General features: G+C 47.1%; 1 protein-coding gene across 3 annotated transcripts in view; it reads left to right on the forward strand.

Annotated features, from left to right (window-relative positions):
- SS18 (SS18 subunit of BAF chromatin remodeling complex) overlaps positions 1-12463 on the forward strand; it is a 34789-nt gene extending 22326 nt beyond the window's left edge. Inside the window, exons 6-11 of one of the 3 annotated variants that reach the window (XM_084888262.1) lie at positions 679-846; positions 1740-1844; positions 4641-4733; positions 5381-5503; positions 6486-6619; positions 10826-12463. In XM_084888262.1, the coding sequence (XP_084744388.1) occupies positions 679-846; positions 1740-1844; positions 4641-4733; positions 5381-5503; positions 6486-6619; positions 10826-10852 (650 nt within the window). In that variant the 3' untranslated portion in view covers positions 10853-12463. The other 2 variants (XM_084888263.1, XM_084888264.1) reach the window with 2 other exon arrangements.
- The last annotated feature ends 4753 nt before the right edge of the window (positions 12464-17216 follow it).

Genomic DNA, 17216 nt, shown 5'->3' on the forward strand with positions numbered 1-17216 from the left:
CTGGCAGGGGGGGTAGTTGGGGTGACCAGGCCAGCAGAAGGGGCAGTTGGGGGCGACCAGGCCAGCAGGGGGGACAGTTGGAGGCGATTAGGCTGGGGGGGGGGTAGTGAGGGGCGACTAGGCCAGCAATGGGGGGAAGGGTGCAGTTAGGAGCAACCAGGTTGGCAGGGGGGCAGTAAGAGGTGACCAGGCAGGCAGGCAGGTGAGTGATTAGGAACCAGCAGTCCAGGATTGTGAGAGGGATGCTCCGGATTGGAATTGGAGAGAGTGCAGGCTGTGCTGAGGGGACTCCCCCACTCCCCGTGCATACATTTCATTCATTGGGCCTCTAGTTCTATATAATAAAAGCCTAATATGCTAAGTGTTTAACCATTCGTTCAACTGTTCAACCAGTTGCTATGATACGCACTGACCACCAGGGGGCAGACACTCTGACTGACAGGTTAGCTTGCTGTCGGGGTCAGGCCAATCAGGACTGGGTGAGAAGGGCCAGAAACGCCCTGAGCCAACCTCCTGCGGTCCCTCCTCAGCCTCTAAAGTATTTCTTCTAATTAATTTCCTTTTAGTGTGTACAAATCCGTGCACTAGGCTTTTAGTGTGATAACAGATTTTTGTGTTTCTCTTTAAGATGTTAATGTTATTTGTAAACAAGATCGAGTGCGTGTTTTGTTTTTCCAGGTCCAATGATGCACCAGCAGCCTCCTTCCCAGCAGTACAACATGCCCCAGGGCGGCGGGCAGCACTACCAGGGCCAGCAGCCGCCCATGGGGATGATGGGCCAGGTCAGCCAAGGCAATCACATGATGGGCCAGAGGCAGATGCCGCCCTACAGACCGCCCCAGCAGGGTAAGAGCCCAGCGGACGTGTCCTGCTTCAGAGAAATAACAGTGGGTGGGAGGCTCTCCATTTAATGACCTTCATCCAGGCAAAGTTAGGGCTTTTATTTCCAGACTAGAGGCCTGGTGCACGCATTCATGCACGTGTGGGGTTCCTTGGCCTGGCTGGCGATGGGGGCTGTCTCACCCGTCCCACTCAGGGCAGAGCAGGGCCAGCCACCCTGGGGGAGGGACTGCGGGAGGTTGGCTGTGGGAGTACATGACTACCAAGGGGCAGCTCCTGCATTGAGCTGTGTGCATCATAGTGACCAGTCATAATGACTGCTTAGGCTTTTGAGTGTGTGTGTGTGTGTGTGTGTGTGTGTGTATTTTTTAAATACACCCCACTATATATTTTTTTCCTGAGAGGTAGTGGATATAAAGGGTTACAAATTGGATAGGAACTTCCTGGTATTCAGCTTTCCTTTAATCTTTTCTGGGAAAAGATTACATCATAAAATTTTATATCAAAAGCTCATTTGCAGCAGAAAATACCATTTATTTTTGAGTATGTACTAAATGTATGGTCAGAAACAAACCCTCATTTATTTTAAACTGCTCTAATATAAAAATAAAAATAAGGGAATTAATTTCCTAATAGTTTGACACTTTTTAAGAAGCTAGTGTTTGTGTTTTTGAGTTGATAATTGCTTGGTACTGCATATGTGGTCTTAGCAACAGTTATTGTGAAATGTGTGTGGTGTTGGTGCGTGTTTATGCACGTGTGTGCATGGGCATAGGGAGAAGTGCATGAACGCCGGAGCAGGGAGGGCCCTGGGCAGAGAGGAATGCACTCCGGGGACATCATTGGAGGAAGCGTGTGGTGCCGAGCCCGTGGTGACGTCTCGCCCGTTGTGGTTTCAGGCCCGCCCCAGCAGTACTCGGGCCAGGAGGACTATTACGGGGACCAGTACAGTCACGGCGGACAGGGGCCTCCGGAAGGCATGAACCAGCAGTATTACCCTGACGGTAATCTCCCTACGCTCGCTTCCCATGCCTGTGGCCCCCCCCCTCTGTTCACGCAGGAAGCTCCCAGCATGCCGTGGGGCCGAAGAAACTGCCGATAGGCTGCCTCTCCGTTAGGACACCCGCCGCCTCAGCACCAGGGCCGCGGCTCTCCTGTGTCATCCATTGTGTTAGAGTGCCACAGCACTGCCGTCGGGTCCTTTCGTTTATAAAAGAGGGTTCTTTCATATTGGTTTCTCTGAACCAAAACTGACGTTATCGATTTGCTTCCCTAAATAACTGCTTTATTGAGGTAGTTCATATACCATAAAGTGTCTGTTGGCTTACTTTTATGCATTGTATAAATGCACAGACTTCCTCAAGTTTTTTTGTTTCATCATTTTAGTTGATGCTGCATACTCTTAAAGAACTATGGTTTGTATATAGCAGCATTTGCATTTGAGGAAAAGTTTGGAGGCTAAATTATACCCAGAATATAGTTGTATGTGGAGTTATGGAAGAGGAAAGGTGTTTAGAAAACAGATTTCATTCTAGGTGTTCGGTTTAACGGTGAGGTGTTCAGTAGGAGGCTGCACTGAGGGTGGCTACTAAAATAATGGCCTGACTTGGTGGCCCGCCAGCACCCGGGCCTGTCGCTGCCCGCTCAGCTTGTACAGCTTCCTGCGTGTCTGGCCAGCTCGCAGTGCAGAATGAAGAGGAAGGATCCCCTCACACAGCGGGCCCCTCAGTGGTTCCCGAGCCACAGAGGGTTGTCTGCTTATGCAGGGACTTGCCGAAGTCCTCACTGACGTAGTCAGCTCCCGGGGTGTGTTCGAGGCCAACCACTTCATAAGAGAAACGAGGGAGCTAAGAACTGACAGCTGAAGTGTTGGAGCCGAAGCAGACGAGCAAGAAGATATCACTTGGTTATTGAAGAAGTCACTTTGCTGCCATTTTTATCTGTATGGATCCTGAAGGCATGTCATGGCAGGCCGTGGGTTCACCGGAGGCTTTGCCAGGCAGGCCAGCAGCACTCACCTGCAGAGCTGCACACGGCACCCGTGTTAGTGGGAACGTGTGGGTGATTGTGGTTAGAACTGCCCCGATTTATTCAGTGTTGTTTTAGTTTTATATGAAGACACTGTATTAAGTAATTTCTTAGACTATAGATGTTTTAAAAAGGTAAAATCTAGGTTCTTAAATTTTATTAGGAAATTTGCTGAATATAAATGATTGGTGTGTTTAACTTTTAAAATGTATTTTAAGTAATTGAGTTGAATTTGGGACTGTTAGTTTGGTTGGTCTTGAGTATGTTCTGAAGTGTGAAATTTGTATTGTTATAAATAGGACCTTTCTATACAAAATAGATGTTTTTGTAAATATCAGAACTTTAAAGTTCTATTAATAATACACCCTATTTCATTGGGATTTAAAATGTTATCCGGTATCATTTTGCATAAGTGTGTGTTAATATGTTTGTCTGACATTTACGTAGATTCTTTGTTCCATTTACAATGACTAATTCTCTTAGACATCATTGGATATTTTCTTACTCTGTTTATTTTTTATTTTTTAAAAATATTTTTATTCAGAGAGGAAGGGAGAAGGAGAGATAGAAATATCAATGATGAGAGAAAATCATTGGTTGGCTACCTCCTGCACACCCCACACTGGGGAAGGAGCCTGCAACCCAGGCCTGTGCCCAGGCCAGGAAATGACCGGTGACCCCCTGATTCATAGGTTGATGCCTGCCCACTGAGCCACCCCAGCCAGCTCTGGCTCTGTTTGGGTATTTATGCAGTGAACATGAGATTGGGAGCTGGCACACTTTTCCTCCAAAGAGCCGGAGAGAAAACCTTTCCATCTTTGTGTGCCACGGGCTATTGATCTCAGCCACTGGACTCGTGTCGCAGCATGAAAACAGCTCTAACTGTAAGCAGGCAGGCGGGCTCAGACTGCAGGCCGGTTCGCTGACCCTCCATCCAGATATCGATGAGATGGTGTAGGAACATGGCTACTAGAGCCCTGAGTGCGGCACTTACTCCAGCTGTGCTCCTCCTTCCTGAGTTAGGGGCCCACTGAATTGTAGCTCAGACCTTTGCCAGCTGAAAGGTTAGTCCTACTTTTCTTTGTGCAATTTAATTCAAAGGCCTAGAGGATCGATTTTCACTAAACTCTAGTCATCTTCGGGCGAAATTTATCATGCCTTAGCAGTAAGGTGTGCTCTGCTCGATACTATATTAACTTCATGAAGGTGTATGTTTATGTCACCCTGGAAACATCATCGGTGGGCCTCTAGAATGGCAGCATTAAGCATTATATTTCACATCTAGAAATACTTTGAGATACTATGTTTTATTCAAGTAAATAGAGTGTGAAAAATTTGTCTCACTTTTTTTCAAGGGAAATTTAGGAGCACTTTCGTATTTCACAGTTTTTAGCGTATGCTGCGGCACTGGCACCCAGAACTGGTGTTTGACACAGTATGATAATTGTTTCCTTTGTTTATTGGAATTTAATTCAAGTTATTTAAAAAAAAGAAAGATAAAAGTTTTTTCTCTCCTTAATGAGGATTATCAGAGTTAAGACTAAGGGTAATGTTTTTAAAACTACTGTTTTTTGCTTTTAAGAAAATTTGCAAGTTGTCTTGATATGAAAACAATCACATTGGTAAATATTTGGCTAATGCAATTGAAATTATTTTTTATGTATTTCCATTTCTTTCTTTTTTTCCAGTTTTATCTGCAAGTTTAAATATATTTAGGGTTTTCACTCAGTGGCCATTAACGTTTCTCCCTGTCTCTTGTCGAATTGATGTAGGTCATAATGAGCACGGTTATCAGCAACCGTCGTATCCTGAGCAAGGCTACGATAGGCCTTACGAGGATTCCTCACAACATTACTACGAAGGAGGTATCGCCATACCTTCACACGCACACACATGCCCCCGCAGGCGCCCGGCCGGCCAGGCCTCCCCGGCCCGGCTCTGGAGAGCGTAGCTGCTGGCTGTCTCATGACAGGGAGCCGGACAGCCAGAATCGCTTCCTTACAGACATTTACAACCTGTAACCGTGACCTGCCCTTCCTAACAACAGTGAAAAGACTAAAACATTTACCAACAATTGCTTCCTCCGCGGATGTTTTCTGTCGGAACACAAACCCAGCTCCAGTGTCGTGTGTGTCCCTGTGTATGGTCTCACCACAGTGTAGTGCCTTAGGCAGCAGCTTGCTGACCGTGTGTAGCTAGCGTGTGCTCTCGTAGTGTCTTTAATTTTGTCTTTTTATTTCATTTAGCGTAGTCATGCTCTCTGACTGGCGTTCCAGTCAGTGTAATGCTCGTATGCAGAGGCGCTGGGAATGCTGCAGTTGAACCTTGCAAATTGGCTTTAACTGCAGTGTGTTTGGCCGAAACCCTTCTGTTTGGTTTGAGTTTTTTCTTTGTTTTGTTAACTTTAAAAAATCAGTACGGCATTTTATTTCGTTCTTGTGTTGTTGGCTCTGCAGCTTAGAGGAAAGAGTTCCTTGAGCACACTCTCAGTTCCCCTCTCCCGTCCCCGCAGGAAGCTCCCAGTACGGCCAGCAGCAGGAGGCCTACCAGGGCCCGCCGCCCCCGCAGGGCTACGCGCCCCAGCAGCAGCAGTACGCGGGCCAGCAGGGCTACGCCGGCCAGCAGCAGGCCTACGGTGAGCGCCCTCCGCCCTCTGCAAGTCACTCTGCCTCCGTCCGTCAGTGTCTAGGCCAAGTGCTCCTAGATAAACTGCAATCCACTCAGAGGGAAACGGAGACGAGGGGGGCTCAGTCAGCACAGGGATGCCTGGACTCACGCACAGGGCAGGACAGGAACCCGGGACTCTGTGCTCACGGCCACGCCGGCTCCGCCTGGGCCTGGACCCCGAGGGAGCGGCTGTTCGCTGCCCTCGTCCACATGGTCCAGTGAGCAGCTTGGTTTCCACCACTGGCGACTGTTTGAACTGTTCCTAGTTTTCTGAGGAACCGCCGGACTGCCTTCCGTGGTGCTGCGCAGTCTGGTTCTCACGGCGGTGAGCGAGGCCCTCTCTCCGCACCTCCCCCCGGCTGCGCTGGCCTTGTGAGAACAGCCCCTTCACAGGCACCAGCGGGTCTCACTGTAGCTCTGATTGCAGATATAAACCTCCATTTCACATGCCAGGTCATTCCTTTGGCTCTGCTGGCTATGGCAAGCACACCAGCGCTCTACAGCTGCAGACACACTGATTCCCAGACATTCAAAAATGGGTCCCGTATTTTAGTTTGAACCTGCTTCTCGCCTTTTCTCTCACCTCTTGCTTACACTGGTCACTTCCTCATTAAACAGGTGCTTTTCTGAGCACAAACAGATGACTGCCCTTAGCGTGGAGTGAGCCTGCCTTCCCCTCCTGGATCTGACTCATTTGACAAACACGTTTGTAATGGCTACTGCAGAACACAGTGGTTACACTGAATCAAAGCACCTGGTTCGGAGCGGTGTCCTTGAGTAACTTCCACTCTTATTATGACCTTTGGAATCTATTTCAAAAAGCATTTGAGAAAAATCAAGATTCCAAACCACCCTTTTTAGCTTAGATATAAACTACCTCGTTCCAAACGCTCTGGGGTTCTGGAGAGAGAGGTTTGCCTGGGCTCTTGTTCATGCTGATTGCTTTGCAGGTCCTTCCCAGGGTGGGCCCGGCCCTCAGTATCCGAACTACCCCCAGGGCCAAGGGCAGCAGTACGGGGGGTACAGGCCGACGCAGCCCGGACCACCGCAGCCCCCGCAGCAGAGGCCTTACGGATACGACCAGGTGGGTACTGGCCAGAGTGTGCCGCTGCAGTGCCTGCACATCCTTGATTAGGTTAAACATTTTACTGGAAGCTCATTTTTCCTTCTGTTCATAGTACATGAGTTGACCAACAAAACCCTACTTCCTTTTAACTCTGTGTCATGGACTGCTAACAGTGGGTGGGAATGCTGTTGACATGGAAGTTCTTCTCTAGGCACAGCCTTTGTTCATATCCTCATCCCCCTCCCGTGCTCATCGCCTTCTCCCCACCTCACGTCCTTGCTGTCCATGGTCTCCCTCCGTAAGTTCTGTGTGTTACCGCCTCTGCCGCCGTCCGGCGCCTGTCCACGGTCTCAGGCTCGGTGGCCTTTCTTCCCGGCGCCTTTCCTTCTTCCGTCAAGCTGGAGGCGGCGCGGCTCTCACCCTGGCAGCGGCTCCCCGACCCCGGGGTCTGTGTAGGTCCCTCTTCGCAGCAGTGCTGCTCAGCTCCACCTGTGCGTCTGACATGGTGAATCTGCTCATACAGACGGAGTCACGGTAGCGAGGACTTACCGGGCTGCCGCTTCTGCAGGTGCGTTTCAGGCCCCGCACGGAGCTCCCGCAGCAGGCGATGCTGCAGGGCCCGCTGCGGTTTGAGGAGCAGTTTGTACGGCGCTGCCGGTGCGGGCCTTCCTCTCTCAGCTGCTCAGGCCTCGGCCCCTGTGCCGGCACTTGCACTGAAGTGAGAGAGAGGGAGCAGAGGCCCGAGGGGCTGGCACTGAGGAGAGGACACTAGATTCTCTTCTCACGATGGGCGTTGAGTGACTGTTGCTGAGCATAACTGTGTATAGTACGTTAGTGACTTTTAAGCACTTTAATTCTGTTCATAGTGCAGTAATCCATTAGCTATCTCGGGGCACTGAACAGCTTTCCAAGGAAATCCACTTCTGGGGAACGTAAACTTGAGGTACGAGGTCCTGTGGGGCGCAGGCATTTCAGCTCCAGAATCCTTGGCTGGTTTAAGTGGTTCCTGGGACTTGGAGGGACTGAGCAGGAGAAGCAGTCAGCTGGTGATGTCCTTGCCAGGGAGTCTGTTTTTGGAAAACAGGTGCGTTTATGAGCACTTTAAGCCATCTTAAGAAGTCTTCCTACTATGTTTCTCTTTCCTTTTACCTGTTTTCTTCTGTCTTACTTTCTTTTGAAAATCTAAACTTAGCAGTTGTATCCTGGACTCACCTGCCTGCACGGCGGGGTTTGGCTGCGCCCCCTCCTGCTGAGTATCTGTGCTCTCTCTCGCCTCTCAGCCAGCTCGCTTCCGAGTCCACTTTGCTAAACACAACAAAACAAATCAAACATTTTTGGATTTAAAAAAAATAAATCTTTATTGTTCAGATGATTACAATTGTTCCTTTTTTCCCTCCATAGCTCCCCTCCATCCAGTTCCCACCCCACCCCACTGTCCTCATCCATAGGCGTACGATTTTTTGTCCAGTTTCTTCCCGCACCCCCACCCCCTTTCCCCTCAAGAATTGTCAGTCCACTCCCTTTCTATGCCCCTGATTCTGTTATATTCACCAGTTTATTCTGTTCATCAGGTTTTTTATTTATTTGATTTTTAGATTCTCTTGTTGATAGATATGTATTTGTTCATAATTTTTATCTTTACGTTTTTCTTCCTCTTCTTAAAGAATGCCTTTCAGCATTTCATATAATACTGGTTTGGCGGTGATGAACTCCTTTAGCTTTTTCTTATCTGTGAAGCTCTTTATCTGACAAATATTCAGCAGGAGGTGATGCAGGCAGATGAGTCCAGGATTCAACTGATAAGTTCAGGTTTTTAAAGAGAAAGTAAAACAGAAGAAAAAAGGTAAAAGAGAAACATACTAGAAAGAATATACTATATTTCAATTCTTAATGATAGCTTTGCTAGGTAATCTTAGTTATAGGTTCTTGCTATTCATCACTTTAAATATTTCTTGCCAATAGTTTCTGTTGAGAAATCAGCTGACAATCGTATGGCTGCTCCCTTGTAGGCAATTAACTGTTGTTCTCTTGCTGCTTTTAATATTTTCTCTTTGTCTTTTGCTCTTGGCATTTTAATTAAGATGTGTCTTGATGTGGTCCTCTTTGGACTCCTTTTGTTCTCTGCACTTCCTGGACTAGTAAGTCTATTTCTTTCACCAGGTGGGGGAAATTTTCGGTCATCATTTCTTCAAATAGGTTTTCAGTATCTTGCTCTCTCTCTTCTTCTGGCACCCCCATAATTCTGATGTTGGTATGCTTGAAGTTGTCCCAGAGGCTCCTTAGACTATCTTCATATTTTTGGATTCTTTTTTCTTTTCTGGTTGGGTGTTGTTTTGCTTCTTTGTATTTCAAATCATTGACTTGATTCTTGAGATCCTATAGTCTATTGTTAGATCTCTGTATAATGTTTTTTATTTCAGTCATTGTATGTTTAATTTCTAGTTGTTCCTTTTTCATAACCTCGAGTGTCTCACTAAATTTATTTGCCTTTTCTAGAAAATTCTTGAAAAACCTTATAACCATGGTTTTGAACTCTATATCCAGTAGTTTGCTTTCCTCCATTTCTTTCATTTGTGATCTGTTTCTTTGTCTCTGTATTTTGCCTGCTTTCCTGAGTTGATAGAGTAGCGTTGTGTGCTAGGTGTCCTATAGGACCTAGTGGCTCAGCCTCCCCAGTTACCTGAGATGGACACTCTTGGTGCACCCCTTTGTAGGCGGAATGCACAGTCTTGTTGTAGTTAAGCTTGATTGTTGTTGGTATCACGGGGAGGAATTGATCTCCAGGACAATTGGCTGTGAGAATCAACTGTGTCTACCATGGGAGAAATTCTGTGCTAGAGACACCCTTATGAGGCAAAACTTGCTTCAGTGGGGCTTTGGTGCTCACTGAGTCTGCCCCCTGAGTGTGTCCTTTATGGATCTGAGGAGTTGTAATCTGGATGGTCCTACTATGACCCCTAGGTGCACTGGCTCTTGGATCTCCAAGGAGGTGCTAAGTTAGCCTCTGCCTGAGGCCACCCAGCAGGAGCTACAGAGAGATCTGCAGATTCCTCCTCTTTGTTTGGGGTTTGGAGGTGCCCAGATGAGGCCCAGCTGTGAAGCAGTGCAGGCTGCTGTGGGGCCTTGGGCCTTCTTTTGGATGTTCTGGGTCTCTGACTCAGCTGCAGTTTGTTAGGTAAGTTTATATTTCAAAGTACCAGGCCATTCATATGAAAAAGCCTCTATGCACAGCTTGGATGGGACGGAGTCTCAGGGCGGAGCAAACAGCAATGGCTTCCCATCAGTCCTGCCCTAAGAGGCCCCTGGGTCTCAGTGTCCCTCAGTAATCGGTAAACACTGCAAGCACCTCTGAGAGAAAGCCGCCCTCGAGTTCTGCCAGAAGCCAGACAGTCCAGTTTCTCCCCATATGAGTCTGGTTCCCCAGAGTCTCGCCCAGAACTGGAGTTCAGAGCAGTTCGGAGCTTGTGTCTTCCTCTGGATTGAAAAAGCCAGCTGCGTACTCCGTTGCCAGCCCTTTCTGTGTGCCTCCGTACCTCTTCACTTTATTTTCGAAGCTCCTCTGAGTCTCTGTGCTTTTCTCTTCCCCTCTAGTTGTAGAATTTCCACTCAGCCAGCCTTCCTGTGTTTCTGGATGATGTTTTTTTGTCTTTTAGTTGTGGTTTTGAAGTTGTTGTGTGAGGCAGCAGTTCAGGTGTTTACCTATGCCGCCATCTTAGTTTCTCTCCTTGCCTGCATTTTATGTACCAGCTTCCTCTCTGAAGTGCTTGGCCTCGTAGGAAGGCCCGTGTCTTTAGAAAGCTCTTTTTCCTTTCCCTCCAGATCTCCCTTCATCCTTGCACTTATCCCAAATATCTTCGATGTTAATTCGTAACAGTAATGATAATAAGCTAAATAGTCACAAAGTTGTTCCACTAGCATCACATTTACATACTCAAATATATCACAGCAGAATTTAGAGCCAGAACTTGTTGTACAAATCTGTCCTACAGGACTCACCAAACATTGAAACTTCCACTGTGTGATAGATATGTTCTATGTTCAGAGGCTCTGAAATTCACTTGCAAGTGAATGTAATGTCAGAAGAAATTATAGAGGTCTATGTAGCTAAATACTAGCAATTTTTGTTATGAATGCAATAGCTTTCATAGCATGGCAATACTAAGATTTATTTGTGATTTTCTTGCCAAAGTATTACCTAATTGTATTTTACAATTTATCTTTTAGGGACAGTATGGAAATTACCAGCAGTGAAGGCTCGCACATTCCAGTGGCCACACCCGCCGGCAGCCACACCCGCGCGGCCCCTCTGGGAAGAGACCCTCCATTCCACCGTTTTTGGAGAAGCCTTGGGCTCGGCTGCTCCTCAGCCAGCAGCCGTGCGGCTTAGTTGTGTAAAAGGCTTTAGTAGCTCAAAAATACTCTTTAATCTCCCATTTCTACTCTAGATGGCAACATTGGACAGAAAATAGGCCGCAGCCCATGTGCAGTGGTTTCGGGACTGTCTCAAACGGATTGTTACAGGCTGGACGGTGTGGGCAGCTTTGTATGTTCTGCAGGTTAAGGGAATTTAATACTTTTCCACAGATTCTTTTGTAAGGGGGGGAGAGGGAAATGTACACTTTTTACAGTTAGCACTATTTTGTATATTATGTTTATTCCATGAGGTGAATGTGCCGAACGGTACACTGCGTGTGGGACAGAGTCAGCCGTCCTGTCAGCGAGGGCTGGGCGTGTGGGCGCCTCATTGTGTTGGTCTCTTGTGAGGCTGCAGGTCCCGTGGGGAAGCCGCCTGCCGCCATGGTGCTCAGAGGAAGTCAGCTCCCTCACCTGACAGCTAATCAGGGCACTGGGATGCAGTTTTGGGTAAAAAGACTTTTTTTTAAAGCTTTCCAGTTTTGTGGATTAAAATTTTTTATAACGATCACTTATAATACAGTTTTAAAATGTGAGGTAATAAGAATTACTTCACGTTGGATCTGAAGAATCTTGGTAAAGGGTTCAAGTAAATGAAATGGTAATCCTCTCCTAAAATAGCAGGAAGTGGAAGTGTTAATTTACCTTGTTAATCAGGGGAGTTAGTAATAGCAAAGCATTTTATACGCTATCAAGGAAAGGCCAACATTGATTCGGTCATTTTAACATCAGGTTAGATGGTTTATATACTAGGATAGTTCAAGAGACTTACAAACCTTTATTTCAACGTTCTTAACTGGAAATAATATACATTTGTAAAGGGACATGAGATTTTCCCTTCTCATGTTGGTGAATATAACAGAGATGTTTAGGAAAACGCTGTTGATGAGGCTCGCAGGGCTATTGGAAGGACGGAGTGCGTCTGGGTCACTGTGCTCACTAGCAGGGCGTAGCCACCATGTGAGACGCTGGGCCTGGTCGTTCAGCTCAGTGCAGGGACAGTGCCCGAGGCAGGAGGCCTGCATGGAGGGCTCCAAGCACAGCCACTCCGGCAGGTCTGAACGCATCCAGCCGGAGGTCAGTGCCGTGTCCATCACGGCTGCCCAGGCCCAGGGGACAAGACGTGCTCTTTTCCATTGACCGGGCTTCCCGCTGCCCCGGAAAGGAAGCGGAGGGCCTGCCGTTCCCCTGAGTGAGGCAGAGCCCTGCCCAGCACACTGCCGGCGCAGAAGGACCTCCGTGTCTGTGTGCGAGAGGCGTGTGGGCCAAGGTCAGAGCAGGTCTTCCTCAGCGCGGTCAGCAGCAAGTGGACATGGAGTCTGAGCGACAGCGCGGACGGCCTGGCGGGGGCATGCTGGCGGTTCTGTGCCAATTCCCACCACTGTGTACTCGGTTGCTATTTAAAACTGTACCAGCTCTAACGGAGGAATAAATTATTTGTGATTTTAATTTTCTCATTTGTTTCTTTAAATTAGATCTCTCTGACTGTTGTTTTGTCTGGAGACTCTGCTGTGGGTATTTTACAGAAGTGCGTCCAGTATAGCAGACTGGATTTGTATTCTAGGACTTGATCAAAATTCTCTTGCCATGCCCAAGTTAATTAGAATTAACTGTTCAGTAATCAGCATGTTGTGTGGGCTGTTTGTTACAGAATTCTTTCTCTGGAAATGAAGTCCATGCGGCTATCATCAGGATGACTGAATGAGATAAATGAGTGAGGAGGCAAAACTGTACTCACCCAACCTGGTGCAGATACGTTATCTCATTTGAAGGAAGCTCAACTGACATTAAGAAATAATTTGTCTTGCCAGCCCATCTTCTGTTGTCTTATTCTCCTTTTAATGGAAACTAAAATTGCAATTTTAATAAGCAGAATTTCCTCCAGGACTCTCTTCCTGGAGACTAGTGCATTTGCAAGCTTTAATTGTTTTATAACAGTCTTATTTCGTAGAAGTTTTTAATTGGCGGTGACAAGAATTACCTTACTCCTTGGGTGCCGGGGAGGAAGAGCCGTACCAGTAGCTTTCTACTGCCCTTGACATTCCCGGATAGACAGTTCATTCTAAAACTGCAATTTGTATTTTATCAAAATGTGCGTTATTATAATGAAGAGATTATTAAAACAGCCCATAACATTCCAGAAGCAAAATATCACTAAGAAATGCAGGGTGATGATTGATTGCCATTTAAAAATACTTCACTGTGTCAGTGTAGTTGCTTGAGAATACGTTAGTATTTTGTAGAGCTGTGGTGACACATCGGTGGTGGGTTTTTTTTTAAATTTTTTAATGGGAGTTTCAAAGAGAAAGCTAGGTGGAGGGGGTGGCAGAATGAGCCCAAGTACCGGTAACCCGACTTTCCACTTAGCAACTGCTGGCCAGTCTTGCATCGCCTCTGCTCACCCACCGACTGAGAACACACCCTGTCCTTTGTCATTTCTGTAGGCATCTTTAAAAGATAAGACTCTTAAAAAACACCCTGGCACTTACAGACTCTTCCTGTTTCTGAAATTCTGTATTTTCAGTGTTAACATTGCTTTAGAAACAATCTCAGATATTGTATGAATCAATGTCTTTCAACTTATTCATGTTAAATAGGACATTAGCGAAATAGATTATACAGAAGGTGAACCTTCTCCCATCATTTCATATCTCAAAGGTAACAATGATTAAAGGCTTTATATGTTTCTTTCAATTTCATTTTACACATCAAAGCCAACATATATTATTGTCTTTTAAAATAAAAATAGAATTATACTACCCATACTACTTTGCACCTTCCTTTTTTTAAAGTTAGAAATATCTTAAATGTTCTTTATTCCTATATTATTGTTCCTATTTTTTTTTTTACTGCTGCAAAAACAACACTTTCCTAAGCTACCTGGCTAGGGTTTATTTTTATTTACTGACTTATTTTGGTATGCTTGTCGCAGTATTTCTATACGATATATTTCTGTTATGTTAGGAGTAGTGCTATATACATTTTTAAGTTTCCCTCTAAAAGATATATCCTTGCTAACACCATATTATTAGTTCTGTTATTTTTTCAATTCTTACAGGCTTTAAAAAACGCTATTTCAGAATTTCATTTGGTTTATTTGTAAGTTTGAGCATCTTTTCAAATGCTTAATGACACTTCATTATTTTTTGCCTGAAATACATTCTGTTTTTCTTTTTTTTTTTTTTAAATATATTTTATTGATTTTTTACAGCCAGGAAGAGAGAGGGATAGAGAGTTAGAAACATCGATGAGAGAGAATCATCGACCGGCTGCCTCTTGCACGCCCCCTACTGGGGAAGTGCCCGCAACCAAGGTACATGCCCTTGACCGGAATCGAACCCGGGACCTTTCAGTCCGCAGACCGACGCTCTATCCACTGAGCCAAACCGGTTTCGGCCATTCTGTTTTTCTATTGGAATGTTTATTGTCTCAGAGAGGGCAGACAGTGTAAGCACACATACACACACGCACACACATAGTTGTATGTGGTTTTTCTCTACATGCACAGCAGTTCCTATCTCTTCTGGGTATTGCATATGTGTTCAGTCTGTTCATTATTTTTAACTTCGGCTGAGATGTTTATCACTGTGTTAAAGTTTTAAGATTTTATGTAGTCAATTTCTTGTTGCAGCCTCCCTAGTTTTACATGTGTAAAAATATTTTCATATTTGCTTATATTTAAAAAAAAATTCATTGTGCCGGGTATGGTTTAGAGCACTAACTTTCCCCTAAATGGATAGAATAGTTTCATAGCATTTATTGAATAAAGCAAGGATTAGGAATGCCACCTTATTTATTTAAGACATCAGTTCCGGTGAAGGCCTGTCTGACAGCCGTTCTAAAGACTAGCTGGATCCATTTAAGTAGAACTTCATCTGATTGGCACAAAGGTGTGTTCCCCTCCCCAAAAGGTGTTTTTTATTAGATAAGAGCTAATTGCAAAAAGTCCGAACAACGACCGGCTTCCTAATAGAGGAGGATTGAAATGTGTAATTTTATGCAGCACGCCCGGAACATCTTGGAGCTCCTTGTTTGTTGAAGATGTCAAGCCTCCCTCTCCCCTTCCCCCTCCCCCCTCGGCTTGGACGAGAGAACCAGCCTGTGGGCTCGGGTGTTATAGTAACAAAGCCTGCGCTTGGGGGCCTGGCCACCGCCCGGACATGCTGTCCATGGGGTTCCCCTGCCCGGACATGCTCTACACCGGGTCCCACCGCCCGGACATGCTGTCCATGGGATTGCTGTCCACACTCACCCCGCTGTCCACACTCACCCCGCTGTCCACACTCACCCTGCTGTCCACACTCACCCTGCTGTCCATGGGATTGCTGTCCACACTCACCCTGCTGTCCACACTCACCCCGCTGTCCACACACACCCCGCTGTCCACACTCACCCTGCTGTCCATGGAGCCCGGCTGTCCACACTCACCCCGCTGTCCACACTCACCCCGCTGTCCACACACACCCTGCTGTCCACACACACCCTGCTGTCCACACTCACCCTGCTGTCCATGGAGCCCGGCTGTCCGCACTCACCCCGCTGTCCACACTCACCCTGCTGTCCATGGGATTGCTGTCCACACTCACCCCGCTGTCCACACACACCCTGCTGTCCACGGAGCCCCGCTCTCCATGGAGCCCCGCTCTCCACACTCACCCCGCTGTCCACGGAAGTCCAGTGGCTTCCTTTCCTCCCAGGACCTCGCTTCCCGGCCAGCATGCATCCGCCCAGCCCCACGTGGCCGCCGTCCTCCCGCATGGACACGGCATTCTGGAAACGCACGGATGTCCGTTACCCAGCACCCAAGGGTGCCCCTCTAAACCAGCAGGCGTCCCCTCACTCAGGCTCCTGGCCACTCTGAGCGCCATGCATCCTCCACGTCCCCCGAAGGCATGGGGAGTGTAGTCCTGAATTCCATGAGAAGGAACTGGATTCCAAGCTGCACTTCAATGTCACTTCGCTCTCGTTCTTTTAAGGGAAGCCTACCTGTGATTGAATGGCTTTGGCCATAACTTGTCTGTCGGAAGAGAACAGTCTACGTGGAATCATTCATATCACGGAAAATGTCTTTTTTACTTACAATTTTCTTTGGAAATAGAAAAGGGGCAAGGAGGTGGGTCACGTAAGACCAGAAAGAATGTATGGTCTGTGTGTTTTTGTTGTTTTGGGGTGTGTGTGTGTGTGTGTGTGTGCGCGCGCGCGTGCGTGCGTGTGAACATCCCATGGAGACTTGGGGCCAAGAGGCATCTCATGCTTGGATGTGCCCTCTCCGCACACATGCTGCTGCCACAGATAAAGCAGACGTGGGCCGAGCCACAGGCACTGCCTCGAACTCCTGAGCGTCTCTGGGACAAAGGAGCCAACGTGTAAACGGGGGCCAGGCTGTGACTGGGCCGTCGGGGCTCTCGGTCCAGAAGCTGGTGGTGGCGTTTGAGGGATGGGCTTCTAGAAGGAGCAGAACCGAAGGCATTCGTCAGGATGGGGCGCTGGAGGCCAGACCGTGACCCCCCCACGTTCCCACTCTGGAAGGAACTAAGCTGGCTCCGGCTGCCGCTCCCGGGTGCTGTGAGGGCGCTGAGGGGAGATGTGGAAGGCGCCTCGCCATTGGAGCCGCACCAGTGCCGGCCGCTGGTGAAGGTCGGTGCGCATTGCTGAATGCCGCGCAGGGAGGAGGTCCTCCAGGACTTGATTCTGGGCGTGATGTGAGGGCCCGGGGCAAGAGGAAAAGGAAGGATGGCAAGAGGAGAAAGGAAAAGACCAGTAAGACCTCTTCCTCTACACCCATGAGCTAAAGTGTCAAAATACATCAACAAAATTATATGACAGAACTTATTTCTACCACGTAAAATTCTACAGGACAGTGACATTTAAAACTTGAATGTTTAGGATGCTCAAGGAAATAAATTCATTAGTTTACACAGATCCTCGGATAGATATGCAATGAAAACATGAAGTGAAGCAAGTACAAAAATGTTTGAAAAATCTTAACTAGTGAAAAATAGAGTAATTGAAACATGCTTAATTGGCATAAACTAGGCTGGGCACAGGGGAAGACATGTGAATGAGATGGCAGTCTGAAAAACTAAAAATGTGAACATTTAAGAGGTAAGAAAAGCTCTAGAAGAAGGAAAAGGAGGGATTGGCAGAAAGGGAACGAGAGAGACAGAGAGGAGAAAAGAGAAAACTAGAGGGGAAGAGAGGA

This window comes from Pipistrellus hanaki, assembly GCF_964339955.1.
Source record: "Pipistrellus hanaki genome assembly, chromosome: 6".
NCBI lineage: Eukaryota > Metazoa > Chordata > Mammalia > Chiroptera > Vespertilionidae > Pipistrellus > Pipistrellus hanaki.